The sequence below is a fragment of the Lepidochelys kempii genome, chromosome 9 (genome assembly GCF_965140265.1).
Source record: "Lepidochelys kempii isolate rLepKem1 chromosome 9, rLepKem1.hap2, whole genome shotgun sequence".
Taxonomy (NCBI): domain Eukaryota; kingdom Metazoa; phylum Chordata; order Testudines; family Cheloniidae; genus Lepidochelys; species Lepidochelys kempii.
The window spans coordinates 5,461,253-5,475,960 of record NC_133264.1 but is presented as its reverse complement, the minus strand read 5'-3'; the positions used below and the strand labels follow the sequence as shown (position 1 = coordinate 5,475,960).

General features: G+C 49.7%; 1 protein-coding gene across 1 annotated transcript; it reads right to left on the bottom strand.

Annotated features, from left to right (window-relative positions):
* Positions 1-946: 946 nt before the first annotated feature.
* Positions 947-7,887, bottom strand: DYNLT2B (dynein light chain Tctex-type 2B). Its single transcript, XM_073359069.1, has 5 exons — positions 7,749-7,887; positions 5,617-5,750; positions 3,840-3,909; positions 2,304-2,367; positions 947-1,403 (listed from the first exon to the last, which is right to left on the bottom strand). Exons 1-5 carry the CDS (start codon positions 7,814-7,816, stop codon positions 1,356-1,358), a joined length of 384 nt encoding a protein of 127 aa, XP_073215170.1. The 5' UTR covers positions 7,817-7,887; the 3' UTR covers positions 947-1,355.
* Between the last annotated feature and the right edge of the window lie 6,821 nt (positions 7,888-14,708).

Genomic DNA, 14,708 nt, shown 5'->3' with positions numbered 1-14,708 from the left:
TCAGATGTGCTGATTGGTTGATACATAAAAAGCATATGAGGTCACTGCCAAGGTTTTGTAGCAGAGTTCAAGTTGGATGCAGCCAGGGTACATATGGCTTTTGGGTAGCTGGTGGCAATTGGAGTGAAGCATTATGGCGCACTAGAGTGTGTTAGCTCTCTGTTGCAGGTGATGTGAAGGTGGAAAGGAATGCACACGTCTTTCCCTTAATTTTCCTGTTTTTAAGGGTTGGGATGGAGGGATGTGCCCTGCTGCAACCTTAACTGTCACTAAACGTAGTTTTTGTTTGCTAATTTATACTGTGGTAGCATCCAGCGATCCCACTCAACATTGGAGTCCTACTGTGATGAGCTCTGCATGGACAAATAAGTAGACTGGGTCCCTGCCTCATAGTGCTTAGAAACTGAGGCCACGATCCTGCAACCCCTTAAGCACATGCTTAACTTGGCAATGAGACAACTCACATGCTAAAGTTAAGCATGTGAGCTGTCAGTTTTTGCAGGATCTGGGCCGAATGTGAAACAAGACGCAACCAGTGAATTTAGCAAATGACAGGAAGGAAGGATGAGGGTAACGGTCATAGAATCATTAGTCACACAGCCTAATAATGAGTCCGACTTAATGGCTCTGAATCATTTAAATTGTTTTTCTTCTTAAATATCAGCTCTCCCCAACTGGCCAATTAACGTTAGCTAGATTGAACCATGGTTTCTTATAAGCATCACAGCCATAGGTGGTCTTGAGGAGAGATTTACAAGAGGACAGAGTAGTGGCCTTCTGGCCTAGCTGAAGGAGGGCATTCTAGCCATGGCAGGAAACATGGAGACATTTGTGGGAGAAGCAGCTATATGAACATTCAAGGCTGGCATATTTGGTGGAGTTGAGGGAGCAGATGCTAGTGCTAGAAGAGACAAGATCAGACACATAGGTATGGACAAAGCTGGGAAAAGGTATAATATATACATTTGTATTTATTATATTACATTGATCATAAATATTTATTACATTATGGAAACAAGTCACTACTAATAAAAGCAATCTAGTCCTTTTAAGGCACTATATCTGGCTCCTAGGAGTTAATAAATCCATTTTGCACAAAGCAGGAAGGATGATTAAAAAGACAAAAGAATAACAATATGCTACAAAGCTATATTTATACAAGCAGGAAAGAAGAGGAAGTTGTGGACACATCAGTGTATTATAGAGATACAGTGAGCAGGCTTTGTACAATTGTAAGTCTGCTACTTTGAGAAAACATGAGTACACTCCTCCTTAGTATAAATTATTGAAGAAAACCAAACAAAATAATTCCTCTCTAAAATTACTGTAGTACTTTTCTGCAGTCTTCACTGGCATCAGTAATAGAAACAGCCAAATGCAGCTACCACGCAGAACAGACTGTCCTGAGAAAACAATAGAGAAGCATATTAGTTTTAACAAAAGTGTACTCCTCTCACTGAAACAAGTGATCATATTGAAGCCCAACTAAAAGTTCAAAGATTACATTTTTGTTATGTCCTTAATTTGGTATAAAGAAAATCTAGACAAGAACTTAAGAGTGTTTAAAAAAAAAAAACAGACTAAAACAACTTGCACACCAAGTTTTTGTCTTTTATTTTAAAGTCATTTTATTATCCACTAAACTTAGAAATCCTGATGCTGCACTAAATGGTTAAAGATGACAAATAACACAGGTTCAAGTTTTGCAGAAGACATCCTTATGGTATCTGATTCACTTTTAACTGCTTAAATACTTAGAATGTAAGCAGGGCTTTTCTTCTTCACAATACTTTACAAACATTAATTCTCAGCACCCCAATATTATCTTCATTTTGCAGAGGAGTTCAGTGACTAGTTCAAGGTCAGAGGACAGTCAGTGGCAAAGCTCAGGATATCCTGGTTTCCAGTCCTGTACTCTGACTAGCAAAGCATTAAACATGGCCTTAGGTAACTTTACCTCCCTGTGCTACAGTTTCCCTAGCTGTAAAATGGAGCTAAGAATACCCACCTCCTTTGTGAAGTGCTTTGAGATCTTGGATGAAAAGCACTATGTAAGATCTAAGTACTGTAGTATCATCATCAAGTGCTTTGCTGAATAGGGACAGACTGCTGAATTGGGGCCTATACAAATTCCACTGCTGACTATTGGTATTTTTTTCCGTATTGTCTTGGTACTTAGTACAAACAAATGGCCTAGAGGTTAATGTATCAAGTCCACATTCTGTGATCAGAATCTCTCTCTCTATAAATACACACAGAACAGATTCACTTAATTTTCCCCGGGAAAAATTGCAAATACTCACATTAATAAAAACATCCTGGGCATAGTTGTCAGTGTCAGCATCCCAGAAACACCGCGCAGCCATGCTAAACAAATGAATTGGGATAAGCCATTAACACGGCAACCTGGGGGGGTAAACTGAGATATGAATACCTGGTCACTACTTTCCCTGAAAGCCAAGAGTTGTTTTCCTTTGAAGAACAAAACCAGCTCATTTGGACTTGGGAATGTGACTTTGTGCTGGATGAAGTTGATGTTTTTCAGAGAGTTAGGGAGAGCATTACTTGCAATTTCCCCACCTCAGACACTATCTGAGTCAATAAGAGCTCAGGGCGGGCCAACTTGATACCCCATAGCAAAGAACTTAAGGTTTTAAGACCAGAAGGAACCATTATGATAAATGTAGTCCATCCTCCTGCATAACAGGCTAGAGAATTTCCTCCAATGGTTTATACACCAAGTTAAGGGCGCCAGAACCTTGTAGAAGTGAGGGGGTCATCAGTGCTGGAACTGGGGGGGCCCAGGGGCCCTGCCCCTCACTTTTTAACATGGCTGTAGTTTGGAGAGTAGGGAGTTGCATTGCCCCCCCAGACTGGAAGCCTTGGGCAGCTGCGGAGCAGCACCGGCAGGGGATGCACTTTGCAGTGGTGCTGCCCCCCTAAACTTCAAGCCTTCGGCCAGCACCGCCCCACTGCCCTCCAAACTACGCCCGTATTAAGAAGTGGGGGGGGGCCATGGCATCCTGGGCCCCCGGTTCTGGTGCTGTTGCCTCAAGCTCAACAACACAGGATTCATCAGATTGGATTACATCATTGGTCCATCGAGTTTGGTATCCTGCCTCAGACAGTGGCCCGCATGGAGATGGTTTAGAGGAAGGGGACCACCACACACACATTATATCTCGCCAAATGTACGTGATGTAATGCACAGGGAAGAGGTATTCTTTCCTGATCTCTAATCAGCTTACACAAAGGGTATGAGATCTGATTACCCTTATCTGTTGCATTTATCTCATTGAGGAGCACACAGATACTGAAGATAAACCCAGCAGATACAGATTACCTACTTCCTGGGTTGTTCAACACGTTCTTTTCTTAGCTCAGCACTAGTGGAAGCCACAATCTTTCTATGTCAACATGTAAGAATTCTTCTCTAATCACCAGCATTTGGGGCCACATTTTCAAGCGCTCAGCACCCACAATTGAGGTCAGATTTTTAAGAGAATTCTACATGTTGGGTGCTAAGCTCTTTTGAAAGTCTAGATACTTATTTGGGGGCCTAAATGGGAGATGGGCACTTTTGAAAATCTGGCCCTTAGTAAATTGCTGCCTAACAAGAGGATACGAACAGCCTTGCTTTGCTAATTACAGCAGAGAGAACTCTGTGACATGAGCTATGTTTTAAAGATTTTAAGTCCAGAAGGGACCATAGTGATTATCTAGTCTGACCTCCTGCAGAACACTTGCCTGTCTCAGAGAGTTAGGAGCAAGGTTGTGTTGCTGTATTAACTCTTGAGGAGGATGACAAAAGCAAGACACCTGAAATGCACAAAACTTACTTCACTCCTTCACCTCTCTGTTCTCCAATCACAACCTGCACCACCATTTTATATCGGTGAAATCCCTCTGCTGCAGAGTAAGAGGGAGAAAAATGAACAGTTTCAAAATGGAAGAGTACAGAATTTTATTATAGTCAGACAGGACACAGGGAGAGAGCTATTTATTTTGTAACTAGAAACTCTTAGTTTCCAATGGGCAGTGAAATGAATGCTATGTACAGTAGATAAGCTGCCTAATGGCCTCACTTTCATAAGTGCTGAGCACCAGAATCTGATTCAAATAAATGGGAGTTGCAGGTGCTCAACACCTTTGAAACACAGGATAGGGAGAGGAAAAACCTCTCAAACAGATACAACAAACACCAACCATGCCAATTAGACAACTTTCCAGGGTTAAAAAAAAAATCCCATGAAAACAAATGGGTCAGAGTAGAAGCGAGGCTGTTACATGAAACCCAGAAGTTTCAAGTCATCTGAATTATTTTAAAATTGTTCTGATCTTGAGGAAATTGATTGCTGTTTCTGCCATGTATTACTAGTATCTTTAACATTCCTGTTTTAGTAGTAGAGCATGAGAGCATGCACAGATCTGAGCTACATGACTACAAAGCTGTCTGGTTCTATTCCAAAAGAACAGCAAATAGATACTGTTCCATCAGGGTATAGGTGATACCAATTTGGTAGAGGGGGTGAAACTGGCAACTCGCCAGAAATGCAAGAGCCAAAACAAATTTGCTTAAAATAGAACACTGCCTCTATCTTCAATAAGGCAAGACTCCAGCATGCTACACTCCATTTGTATCTCCGCTGCAAGATGCAGTGTGACATGCGAGATCTGGTAGTGCTCACAGCGTCATTCCTTATTCAAGATGACAGCAGACACAGAAGTCAGGCAAAATCCTGTGGGCTGTATTGGGCCACTCCTGCCTCAGGGCACCATGTATATCTTTATAAAGCACTGAAATCAGGTCCTGGGTATAGCTCAGACGACCTATGCTACATAATCTATTTTAAAATTAGCATCTCTGTAAGGGAGATCTAAAACACACTATTAATGCAGGAACTCATGATATTCTGGTTCTCTTGCTGCAAAGGCAGACAGCAGAGAGAGTACAACCCTATTCCCAAAATGATAATGCTGACTCTCATCTGTGTAGTTATTCCAGAATTGGATGTGGGGAACATTTAATGGGTCCTGAAATAACTTCTGGAATCGAAACATGCAATGTTCTGAAACAACACTGCTATGCTGCAATATGCCATCAGTACATGATGATGTCATGACCCACAGCCTCTTGCTCCCTAGTCTCTTACCTTTCCCTCAGCTGCTCCCAATGAGTCTGATTCCCAGTGTGGTCCCTTTGGACCTGATTCTGATCTCATTTACACCAGGCTAAACCAGGAGTGATTCCATTTATGGAAGTGAGGTCAGAATCAGGTCCTGGTCTCGCTCTCCAACTCTCAGTTATGCCCCTTCTTCCATGCTACCCATGCTCCATGCATTCTACTTCTTCCATGATACTTCCTAAGCTGATCTCTCTCACCAGTGGGTCTGTATGTAATCAGATTTGTCTGAATTAAATGTTAAGATCCTCAAGACTGAGACCAAGTTGTAAAGCACCATGTACATATATACTAGTTTATTAAATAATATAGAGTTGTGGTCAGTCATCAGTGATCGAGGAGTTTTAAAAAACAGAGGAGAGAATCAATACTTGCAAAAGAAAGGAACAAATTCAGTAAGGAAAGAGGCAGTTTCCCCACCAATCCTCATTACCTTTCAGTCTATCTTTAATTGTCTCTGATAAGGACTGTGTGAGCCCCGGCGTTTCCTCTGGGTTGTATTGCACATTGGCTAGATTCTCCTTCAGTATCGCATGGATGCACTCTTTTACTGCAGAAGATCGGAATCTAACAGGGGAAAAAAATCCTAAATCTCAGAAAGTTCACAGTACAGGATGAAATGTAGCTATGTGGAAAAATTCACCTTTCATTCTCGGCAAGTGGAAATGCATTAAAAGAGCAGCAAAAGTGGAAGCTAGTTAACCAACCTTGCAAAACTGTACACACCCACCAGCTCTACATTCTAGTCGGGTAGATGGGCAAATAAAATCTAATACTGGACCACAGTTATACTGTGATAGGGTGGACTAGGCCCAAAGGCCCCCTGCTGGAGGAACTCAGGGTTCTGCCGCTCCCATCCCAGGAAAGGAGCAGTAGAGAGGCCTCCAAGCAGCTTAGAGTGGCTGCAGGGGAAGCAAACAATCAGGGCCCAGGAGGGCCATATAAGAAGGGCTGCAGAACAGAGCAGTAGTTAGTTGCTGCATGGAGCAGGAGAAGAATGGACTGGAGGCCTGGAAGAACAGCAGAACTATGGACAGCCAAGTCTGCTGGCAGGGACTTGGGGGGGCTCCTGGCTGGCTGCTAGGAACTGAGCCTGAGGAGGGCTACAGAAAGCTAGTGTCTCCAGGGAGGAAGCCCTGGGGATATGGCCCCATACCAGGGCTGGACTATATAAAGGCTAAAGCCAAAGGAGGGCTAGAGAGAGACCACCAGAGGGGTACTGAGCTAGGTCTCTGTGGACTGTATACCCAAGAAGGGGTGTGTGCTGGTTAACATGCAGACAGTGTCACATGGCCGGAGGGCTGAGTGCTTGAGAACCACGGAAAGGGGGCTCCTGACCTAAAGAATGCCGAGATGCCCAAACCGAAGGGGGCACTCCTGAGAGGTGGGTGCCAACCCTGTTACACATACCTCCAAGCATAGATGAGAAGGGTAACTGTCCACACCCACCTTCCCTTCCCCACACAGAATTGAGGGGACAGCGAATGGGGGGCAATGGCAACCTTTCCTCTGGACCTCACAAAAAACGGTGTTCAGGGAGGTGGCGGGGGGAGGAGGGATGGGGCAGGACTGAAGATTTGTGAGCCAGAACCTTGATTCCACCCCCCTCCCCAGGCCCTCGCTACTCCCCACCCTCCAGGGGCCCCCTAGCCCCCCCACTCCAACATCTCCCCACCCCCCAGGGTTCCCCACTCCATCCCTCAACACCTCACTGCTCCCCATCTCCCCCAGGATCCCCCCCACTCCATCTCCCAACACCTCCCCGCAGCCCCCCCACTCCAACACTTCCCCCCACCCCCCAGGGTCCCCCACTCCATCCCTCAAAACCCCCCAGGGCCCTCACTGCTCCCAGCCCCCCCCGGATCTCCCCCCCAGCCCCCCCACTCCATCTCCCAACACCTCCCCCCAGCCCCCCCACTCCAACACTTCCCCCCACCCCCCAGGGTCCCCCACTCCATCCCTCAACACCCCCAGGGCCCTCACTGCTCCCAGCCCCCCCCCCGGATCTCCCCCCCCAGCCCCCCCACTCCATCTCCCAACACCTCCCCCCAGCCCCCCACTCCAACACTTCCCCCCACCCCCCAGGGTCCCCCACTCCATCCCTCAACACCCCCCAGGGCCCTCACTGCTCCCAGCCCCCCCACTCCATCTCCCAACACCTCCCCCCAGCCCCCCACTCCAACACTTCCCCCCACCCCCCAGGGTCCCCCACTCCATCCCTCAACACCTCACTGCTCCCCATCTCCCCCAGGATCCCCCCCACTCCATCTCCCAACACCTCCCCGCAGCCCCCCCACTCCAACACTTCCCCCCACCCCCCAGGGTCCCCCACTCCATCCCTCAACACCCCCCAGGGCCCTCACTGCTCCCAGCCCCCCCCCCGGATCTCCCCCCCAGCCCCCCCACTCCATCTCCCAACACCTCCCCCCAGCCCCCCCACTCCAACACTTCCCCCCACCCCCAGGGTCCCCCACTCCATCCCTCAACACCCCCCAGGGCCCTCACTGCTCCCGGTCCCTCCCAGCCCCCAAACCAGGGCCCTCCCAGCCGGCCGCGGCCGCTCACTTGTGCTGGAAGGCCGGCCGCAGGCTGTACGAGTTCTCGAGGCTCGGCGGGCCCAGCGGCTCCCCCATGGCCACGGCCGCGCCGCGTTACCACAGCAACCGGCCCTCCCCCCGGCCGGCGCTCCTCGCTTCCGCTTCCGGACTCTGTAAGCCTCTGCCCCCCCCCCGTCACGTGACGGGGGAGCCGCGCGAGCCAGTGCCCCGCCCCCCCAGCGCCGCGCGGCACCGGGCGGGGCGCTGACTTCTGCCGGCGGGGACGCGCCCTTGTGCGGGGCGGAGGCCCCCACATCTGGACGGGGGGGCCTACGCCCGGGGCCTGGGGAAGGAGGCACATCTGGCTGGGAGGGCAGGGGCCCAGGGCTTGGAGGAGGGAGGATGCACATCTGGATGGGGACGGAGGCCTGCACATCTGGACGGAGGGGGCTTACGCCCGGGGCCTGGGGAAGGAGCCACATCTGGCTGGGAGGGCAGGGGCCCAGGGCTTGGAGGAGGGAGGATGCACATCTGGATGGGGACGGAGGCCTGCACATCTGGACGGAGGGGGCTTACGCCCGGGGCCTGGGGAAGGAGCCACATCTGGCTGGGAGGGCAGGGGCCCAGGGCTTGGAGGAGGGAGGATGCACATCTGGATGGGGCGGAGACCCGCACATCTGGATGGGGGGCCTACGCCCGGGGCCTGGGGAAGGAGGCACATCTGGCTGGGAGGGCAGGGGCCCAGGGCTTGGAGGAGGGAGGAAGCACATCTGGATGGGGCGGAGGCCCGCACATCTGGATGGGGGGGCCTACGCCCGGGGCCTGGGGAAGGAGCCACATCTGGCTGGGAGGGCAGGGGCCCAGGGCTTGGAGGAGGGAGGATGCACATCTGGATGGGGCGGAGGCCCGCACATCTGGACGGAGGGGGCCTACGCCCGGGGCATGTGGAAGGATGCTCATCTGGACAGGGGGGCATGTGCCCAGGGAGAAACGTGCACATCTGGACAGGGGACCTGCGTGCCAATGTAGGAAGATGCCCTAGAGCGACTTTTTTGGTTACACGCCTGCGTGGCAGCCTGCAGCGAACTGGGAAGAGAGGTGACTGACAAACAGTTCTCTAGTCTAGGCCCAGACAAAGCCTGCGGGCATTCAGTGAACAGCAACAAAATGCCTATGACTGAAAGGGAGGTGGAAAGAGATCCCCGCCCGTGATACATTTTGTAGTGATGAAATTCAGTTAAAAAGCAGATATTTGGGATAAAGAGTTGAAGGGACCCACTTGTGGACAAATACCAAGTGGGGCTGGTGAACATTAAAGATCCCATGGTGCTACTGGTAAAAATAAAAGTGCTGATTCTGTTGTCTTGACCGAATTCCAGCTCAGGCAGCTGCCTTTTGCCTATTTAAGTTCCTCCTGCAATTTCAACTAGGTGTGTTATTCTTTACTTCCTGTCCTAAAGAGCTGTGCTCTGTGAAACAGCTGCCTGCCCCTGTTCCATTCCCAGGAGCAGGAGGGGCTGCACTGCAGTGGTTGATGAGGTGAGCCCTCTCTGCTATGGGATCTGGTGGGGTAAAAGATGATAAGGAAATGCAGGACCTTACTTAGGAAGGAACAGAACAATGATGGCAGCCTTTGCTTTGCTCTCGCCTGTGAACCATGGTGAAGAAGGCAGAAATAGTGTCTAAAGATAAATGATCTCACAGCCAAGTGGGTTACAGGGAGCTGCAGTTGAGCTGCACAGCAGACTCCCATGCAAAACACCCACGCTAAGCTTTTTTTCCTCTCTCACTACAGTGTGAAGCATCGCCTGGAAATGATCTTCTGGCAGATCAGAAATCTGTATCATGTCTCATCTCAAGGAGGAGTTACTCTGCAGTTTGCTGTGGGTACACAAGTGTATCTTCCTCCCCATCGAGTCATTGGTCGGAGGAAGGAGCGGGGTAGGCAGCTATCCTCTGGCTGTAAGTCAGGACTCCTAGGTTCCACTCCCAGCTCTCCCACTGACTGGCTGCTGGACCATCCCAACCCCCATCCCCTTGCTGTGCTTCACGTTTCGCCATCAGGGAAGTGGGTCTAAGACAGTAGTTCTCAACCAGGGGTCCGGGCCCCCCTAGGGGACCTTGAGTAGGGGCCAGGGGGGCCTCCAAGGAGGGCCAGCATTAGACTCCCTGGGGCCCAGGGCAGAAAGCCAAAGCCCCACCGCATGGGGCTGAAGCCCAGGGCCCTGAGCCCCGTCACTGAGGGCTGAAGCTGAAGCCTGAGCAATGTAGCTTCATGGGGGCCCCTGGCAATTGCCCTGCTTGTTACCCACTAATGCCGACCCTGGCTTTTAGATGCAGAAAAACAGTTACCGTGGCACAGGTGGGCCGTGGAGTTCTTTATAGCCTGTTGGGGGGGGGCTCAGAACAAAAGAGGTTGAGAACCTTTGGTCTAAGATTCCATATTTACCTGCTTCATAAGGAGGCTGGGAGGATGCGTGGGGAGTACATTGGAAGTGCAAAGGCCTACAGGGAGCATCTGCCTGGGAGTCAGGAGACCTGGGTACTATGATGTAGAGGTAGGGGGAACTTCTCTGCTTTCCCTCTACACGTGAATCCTGGGGTAGGATAACTATAAAACCTTAAACGAACTAGGTCCACCAAAACCATGTGGGATACATGGCAGGATGTCAGACGGTTCCATGTGCAGAGGAGCTAGAGAGAGAGAGAGACTGTACAGCCTAATCCCCATAGTGCTGAGCATTTTCGCTCCCACCTACTTCCATAGGAATTTGCAGTGCTCAGCACCTTGCAGGATTAGACTTCTTAGAAAAAAACAGTAGCCACTATTTGGTAGAAATATTCTAGACCGAGGCAGTGTCTTGGAAACAACACACCAATAAAATATGACTTTTAAAGGCCACCCCCTGGAGAGGGTCCTACACATCAATGAAACCTCGGAGAGCCCAGAAAGAAGGAGCCAGCCTGCAGGGGGAACAGGAGGGAGGTGTGCAGTGACTGTGGCAACATTACTCCGCAGAATCTTCACCCCCCTAGTTGGGTTGCAGATCATTTATACAACTCGCCTGCCTACTGGCATTTTCCTTTCAGTTCTTTACACGTTGCCCTGTACGTTTAGGTGCATATGCTCATACCCGGGGTGGCTTAAAGATGGATCGAACTTTAGGCAACCCGTGTTTAAAAATGTTGGCCTAAGTGGCTTGCTCCAGGTCAGAACAGTGAGTCGGAGGAAGACGCTAGGAGAGAACGGTTTGACTTGCCGTTCCAGAACCCTTGGAGGAGACCTGGTTAATTGACTTCCTATTAGAACTCTTTTTTGTCAGTTTCCCACTTTTTTTGCTCACCAGACTCTTCGCTCGCTCCCTCGGACCCCTGATCTCTCACGTTTATTTCTACGTCCCCCCAGTGCTGGGTGTTATTCTTAGCCTTTTTTTCATGGCAGCTGCTTTTCCATCCCTGTTCTGATTCCGAGGCACAGCAAGGCATGGAAGGAAGAGCAGAGAGCCCCATTCATCAGGGGTTGGTTGGGCTTCAAAGGGTGAGATTAAGGAAGGAAGACGATAAGTCGTGTGGTAATTAAGTAACAAACCATGATAATAAGTAGCTCACTTTTCCGTCACACCTCCTCCTCCCAACACAGGCCTATACCTGTGTTACTGGAAATGCAAGGCCGTAATATACCTTATCGGAACTTGTTTAGTTGTTGTTGTTTTTTTAGCAGCCCCATGCTACTTTCTTTTTTAAAAAAAATGAATCATTTGATTATTTTTATTCAAGGGGAAGTGAATGTGGCTGAATGGTGATGGTGTGAGATAGGACTCCTTGCTAGGGAGTCAGCCAGGAAGAGGAGATGCTCAGAGGCCTTTATGTTGCATACCCATTGTGGGCGCATCCAACAACCCTGCCCGGCCAGCGTCCTCTGCAGGGCTGAATGGAGGACCTCTGGAGTTAAAAGCATGAATCTCAACTGCTTAAGCTAAAGAAGCACATACGCCCGCGCAAAATGTATTAGGAGCAGCCCATGGAATGAGAGACTCAAAGGAAGAGATTTCGTAGCTCATTTCCCAGTGACCCACGCCCTCCTGGGCAGGATTGTTCCCAGCAGTACATGCCCCAGTAGGCTATCCCCATTTAATTACAGAGTGGGGCGAAGAGAATGGAGGGGAGTGTGGGGAGTTTGAGGGGCAGCTGAAGTCGTAGTTTGATTACACTGGCAAGGTTGGGAAGGGCTGCTGCATGCTCCATCTCACCATGCTACAGGCCACCAGAAGGTGCAGAGAGACCCAGATCTGCAGTGCATAGCATCACTGTGGGGCCATATCTGCACAGAGGGTCCAGCTAGTCATATGTTCTTATCTCTAACAGGGCCATGTCCTCCCTCCTGCATGCAGCCTCAGCACCTGGGATATGCTCGGGGGAGGAACATGACAATCCTCTCCCCTAACAGGGAGGGGAGAGATGGCCATGGCCATTCTGTGCCATTGTGGCTGCCCTGCACCTGCAAGGGGAATGGCTTCCTCTGCATGCCGGGGTACAGGACTTCATCAACTTCACCCATGCCCCTTGTGCAGATTCTCTCCACACCACCCGCTGTGCTGGTGAGGCCAGCGTCGGGGAAAGGATTTGGCCCACGGGTTTCTTCCTAAACCCCTCATATGACGCCTCAAAAAGTCCTGATTCGTCATGCAGGAGTGTTTCTTTTCTTTTGCCCATTGTGGTTTCTGATCAGCAGCTCCTTGCAGGTGTCCCAAAGGAGGCTGGCAAACAGCCAAGCTTCTAACGCTATCTTCTTCCGAGCAGCTCACATCCTGCTTCCTTTTTTGTTTATCTTGATACAACCAGCATCATGAGGACGTCTCGTGGGTACGGTGCGTGGCACCTTGCCTCCACAAGGGTCTCAAAGCATTTGTCGAATGGGTTTAGTCACTGCTGAAACTCAGCCATCTCTGGAGTGGAGTGCCGCATCTACCCTAAACAACAGGTGAGGGTAGGAGGTGAAAATGACTGTCTCCAGCTGAAGCTGCTGATTGGAGACCATTATTACCCAGCTTGGAGTTTGGCCATTGGGGATGTTCACACCCTGACTCTTGCAAAAAGTGCCAGGGAATCTTCGGTGATGACAAATGGACAAGACCGTGGCGTTGCGTCAAAGATGGTACCTCTGACGGCCCAGCTCCCCCTATCTCCACAGGGAGAGGCTCCAAATAGTAAAAGGACACGTGTTTCATTTTTCTGCATCATTGCATATACTTTCCAAATGCAGTGGAGTTAACTGCAGCGGGAAGTTCCCTTTAGTAGTTCAGATTGAATGCCTGGGACTGTTTGTTTGTTTGTTTTCCAGTGTCTTGCGGTGCGTTGCTGCTGTGTTTTGTGGGTGCCGGGCAGCCTTTGCTTGACATCTGCCTGTACAATCTCATGTTTCCCATTCAAACCCACGCCTTTCCTTTTCAAATAATGACTAATTATTACCTTTTTCTCTAGCAGCAACAGATCGAAACTTCTGATCTCCTTGTAAAAGCACAGCCCCTTCAGCAAGGGGGGTGTCTTCTGCATAACTTGTCAATGAGTTAGCAACGCACAGAGCATATGCGCTACAGTAGACTACCAAAGGAGTCTGTGGAATCCCCATTATTGGAAGCATTTAAGAACAGGTTGGACAAACACCTGCCAGGGACGGTCTAGATTTACTTGGTCCAGCCCAGCACAGGAGGCACCTTCCAGCACTACATTTCTGCGATTCTATGCTTGAGAATATATTGTCATGAACTAGCTAGCACCAGTGGCCCCTATTGCATAGACTCAGACCTGCTCCTTTCTAGGCAATGGGTCTTGTACTGCTGACCCTATAGATATTTTCCCTCTAGTTCATGAGATAGGATATATGGTGGGGCTAAGCAGACAGCATTGCTTGGAGCAGGGGATCTGATCTCTGTTACTGCTGACATATTCCCGCTGTGGCTGTGATTTGCAGCATGGTGGCTCCTACTTGCCCAGGGATTGCTTTCAAGTCGATCCCGCCAAAAATGCCCACCTGGGATTTTACCAACCTTTTCAGTTTGGGGCTAAGCCCAAGGGAGAGATAGTTCAGCCTAAGGAATTATTTTGGACTTTGTAGTTTGTCTAGACCAGTCTGAAATGCCCCAGGCGACAGAGTTAGTTACAGCTTCCTTAGGGAGACGAGTCCACAGTCAAACGGATCTCGCTGCCAGGCCGGTTCTTGCCTTCAGAAGGGTAACAAACAGGTTATAATGGTTGTGCCTACAGGCCCTGCTCAATGGCAGTACCCCATTGTGCTAGGTTAGTGGTTCTCTGCTGGGGTACACAAGGGTCTTCCAGGGGGTACATCAACTTATCTAGAGATTTGCCTAGTTTTACAAGAGGCTCCATAAAGAGCACTGGCCAAGTCAGTACAAACTAAAATTTCATACAGACCATGACTCGGTTATATGGCTCTATATACCATACGCTGAAAGGTACAGACAATATTTATATTCCAGTTGATTTATTTTACAAATATAGGATAAAAAGGAGACAGCAAGCTATTTTTCAGCACTAGTGGGCTGTAACACTTTTGTGTCTTTGTCTGATTTTGTAAGCAAGTAGTTTCTAAGTGAGGTGAAACTCGGGGGTATGTGACACAAATCAGACCCCTGAAAGGGGGACAGGCGTCTGGAAAGGTCAAGAACCGCTTGGCTAGATGCGGTACAAATGCATAACAACAGAGTACCTGTCCCAAGGAACCTGGCTCCCATCGTGGAGCAATCACACTATTGCTGAGAAGCAGTGCTAGGTTTCTGAGCCCAGGCTAGGCCCCTGTGACACAGTTTCTGCAGCACCACGATTAAACCCACTGGGCCTGCCTTCCTAGGTCTCTGTTGTCACAGCTAGGCCACCTTGGCTCCTACATACAGACCACACACTATGCATCTGAAACCCTTTCAATCACCGCAAACCGAACAAAGGAAGCAGCCTGCCCCGAGCTTGCACT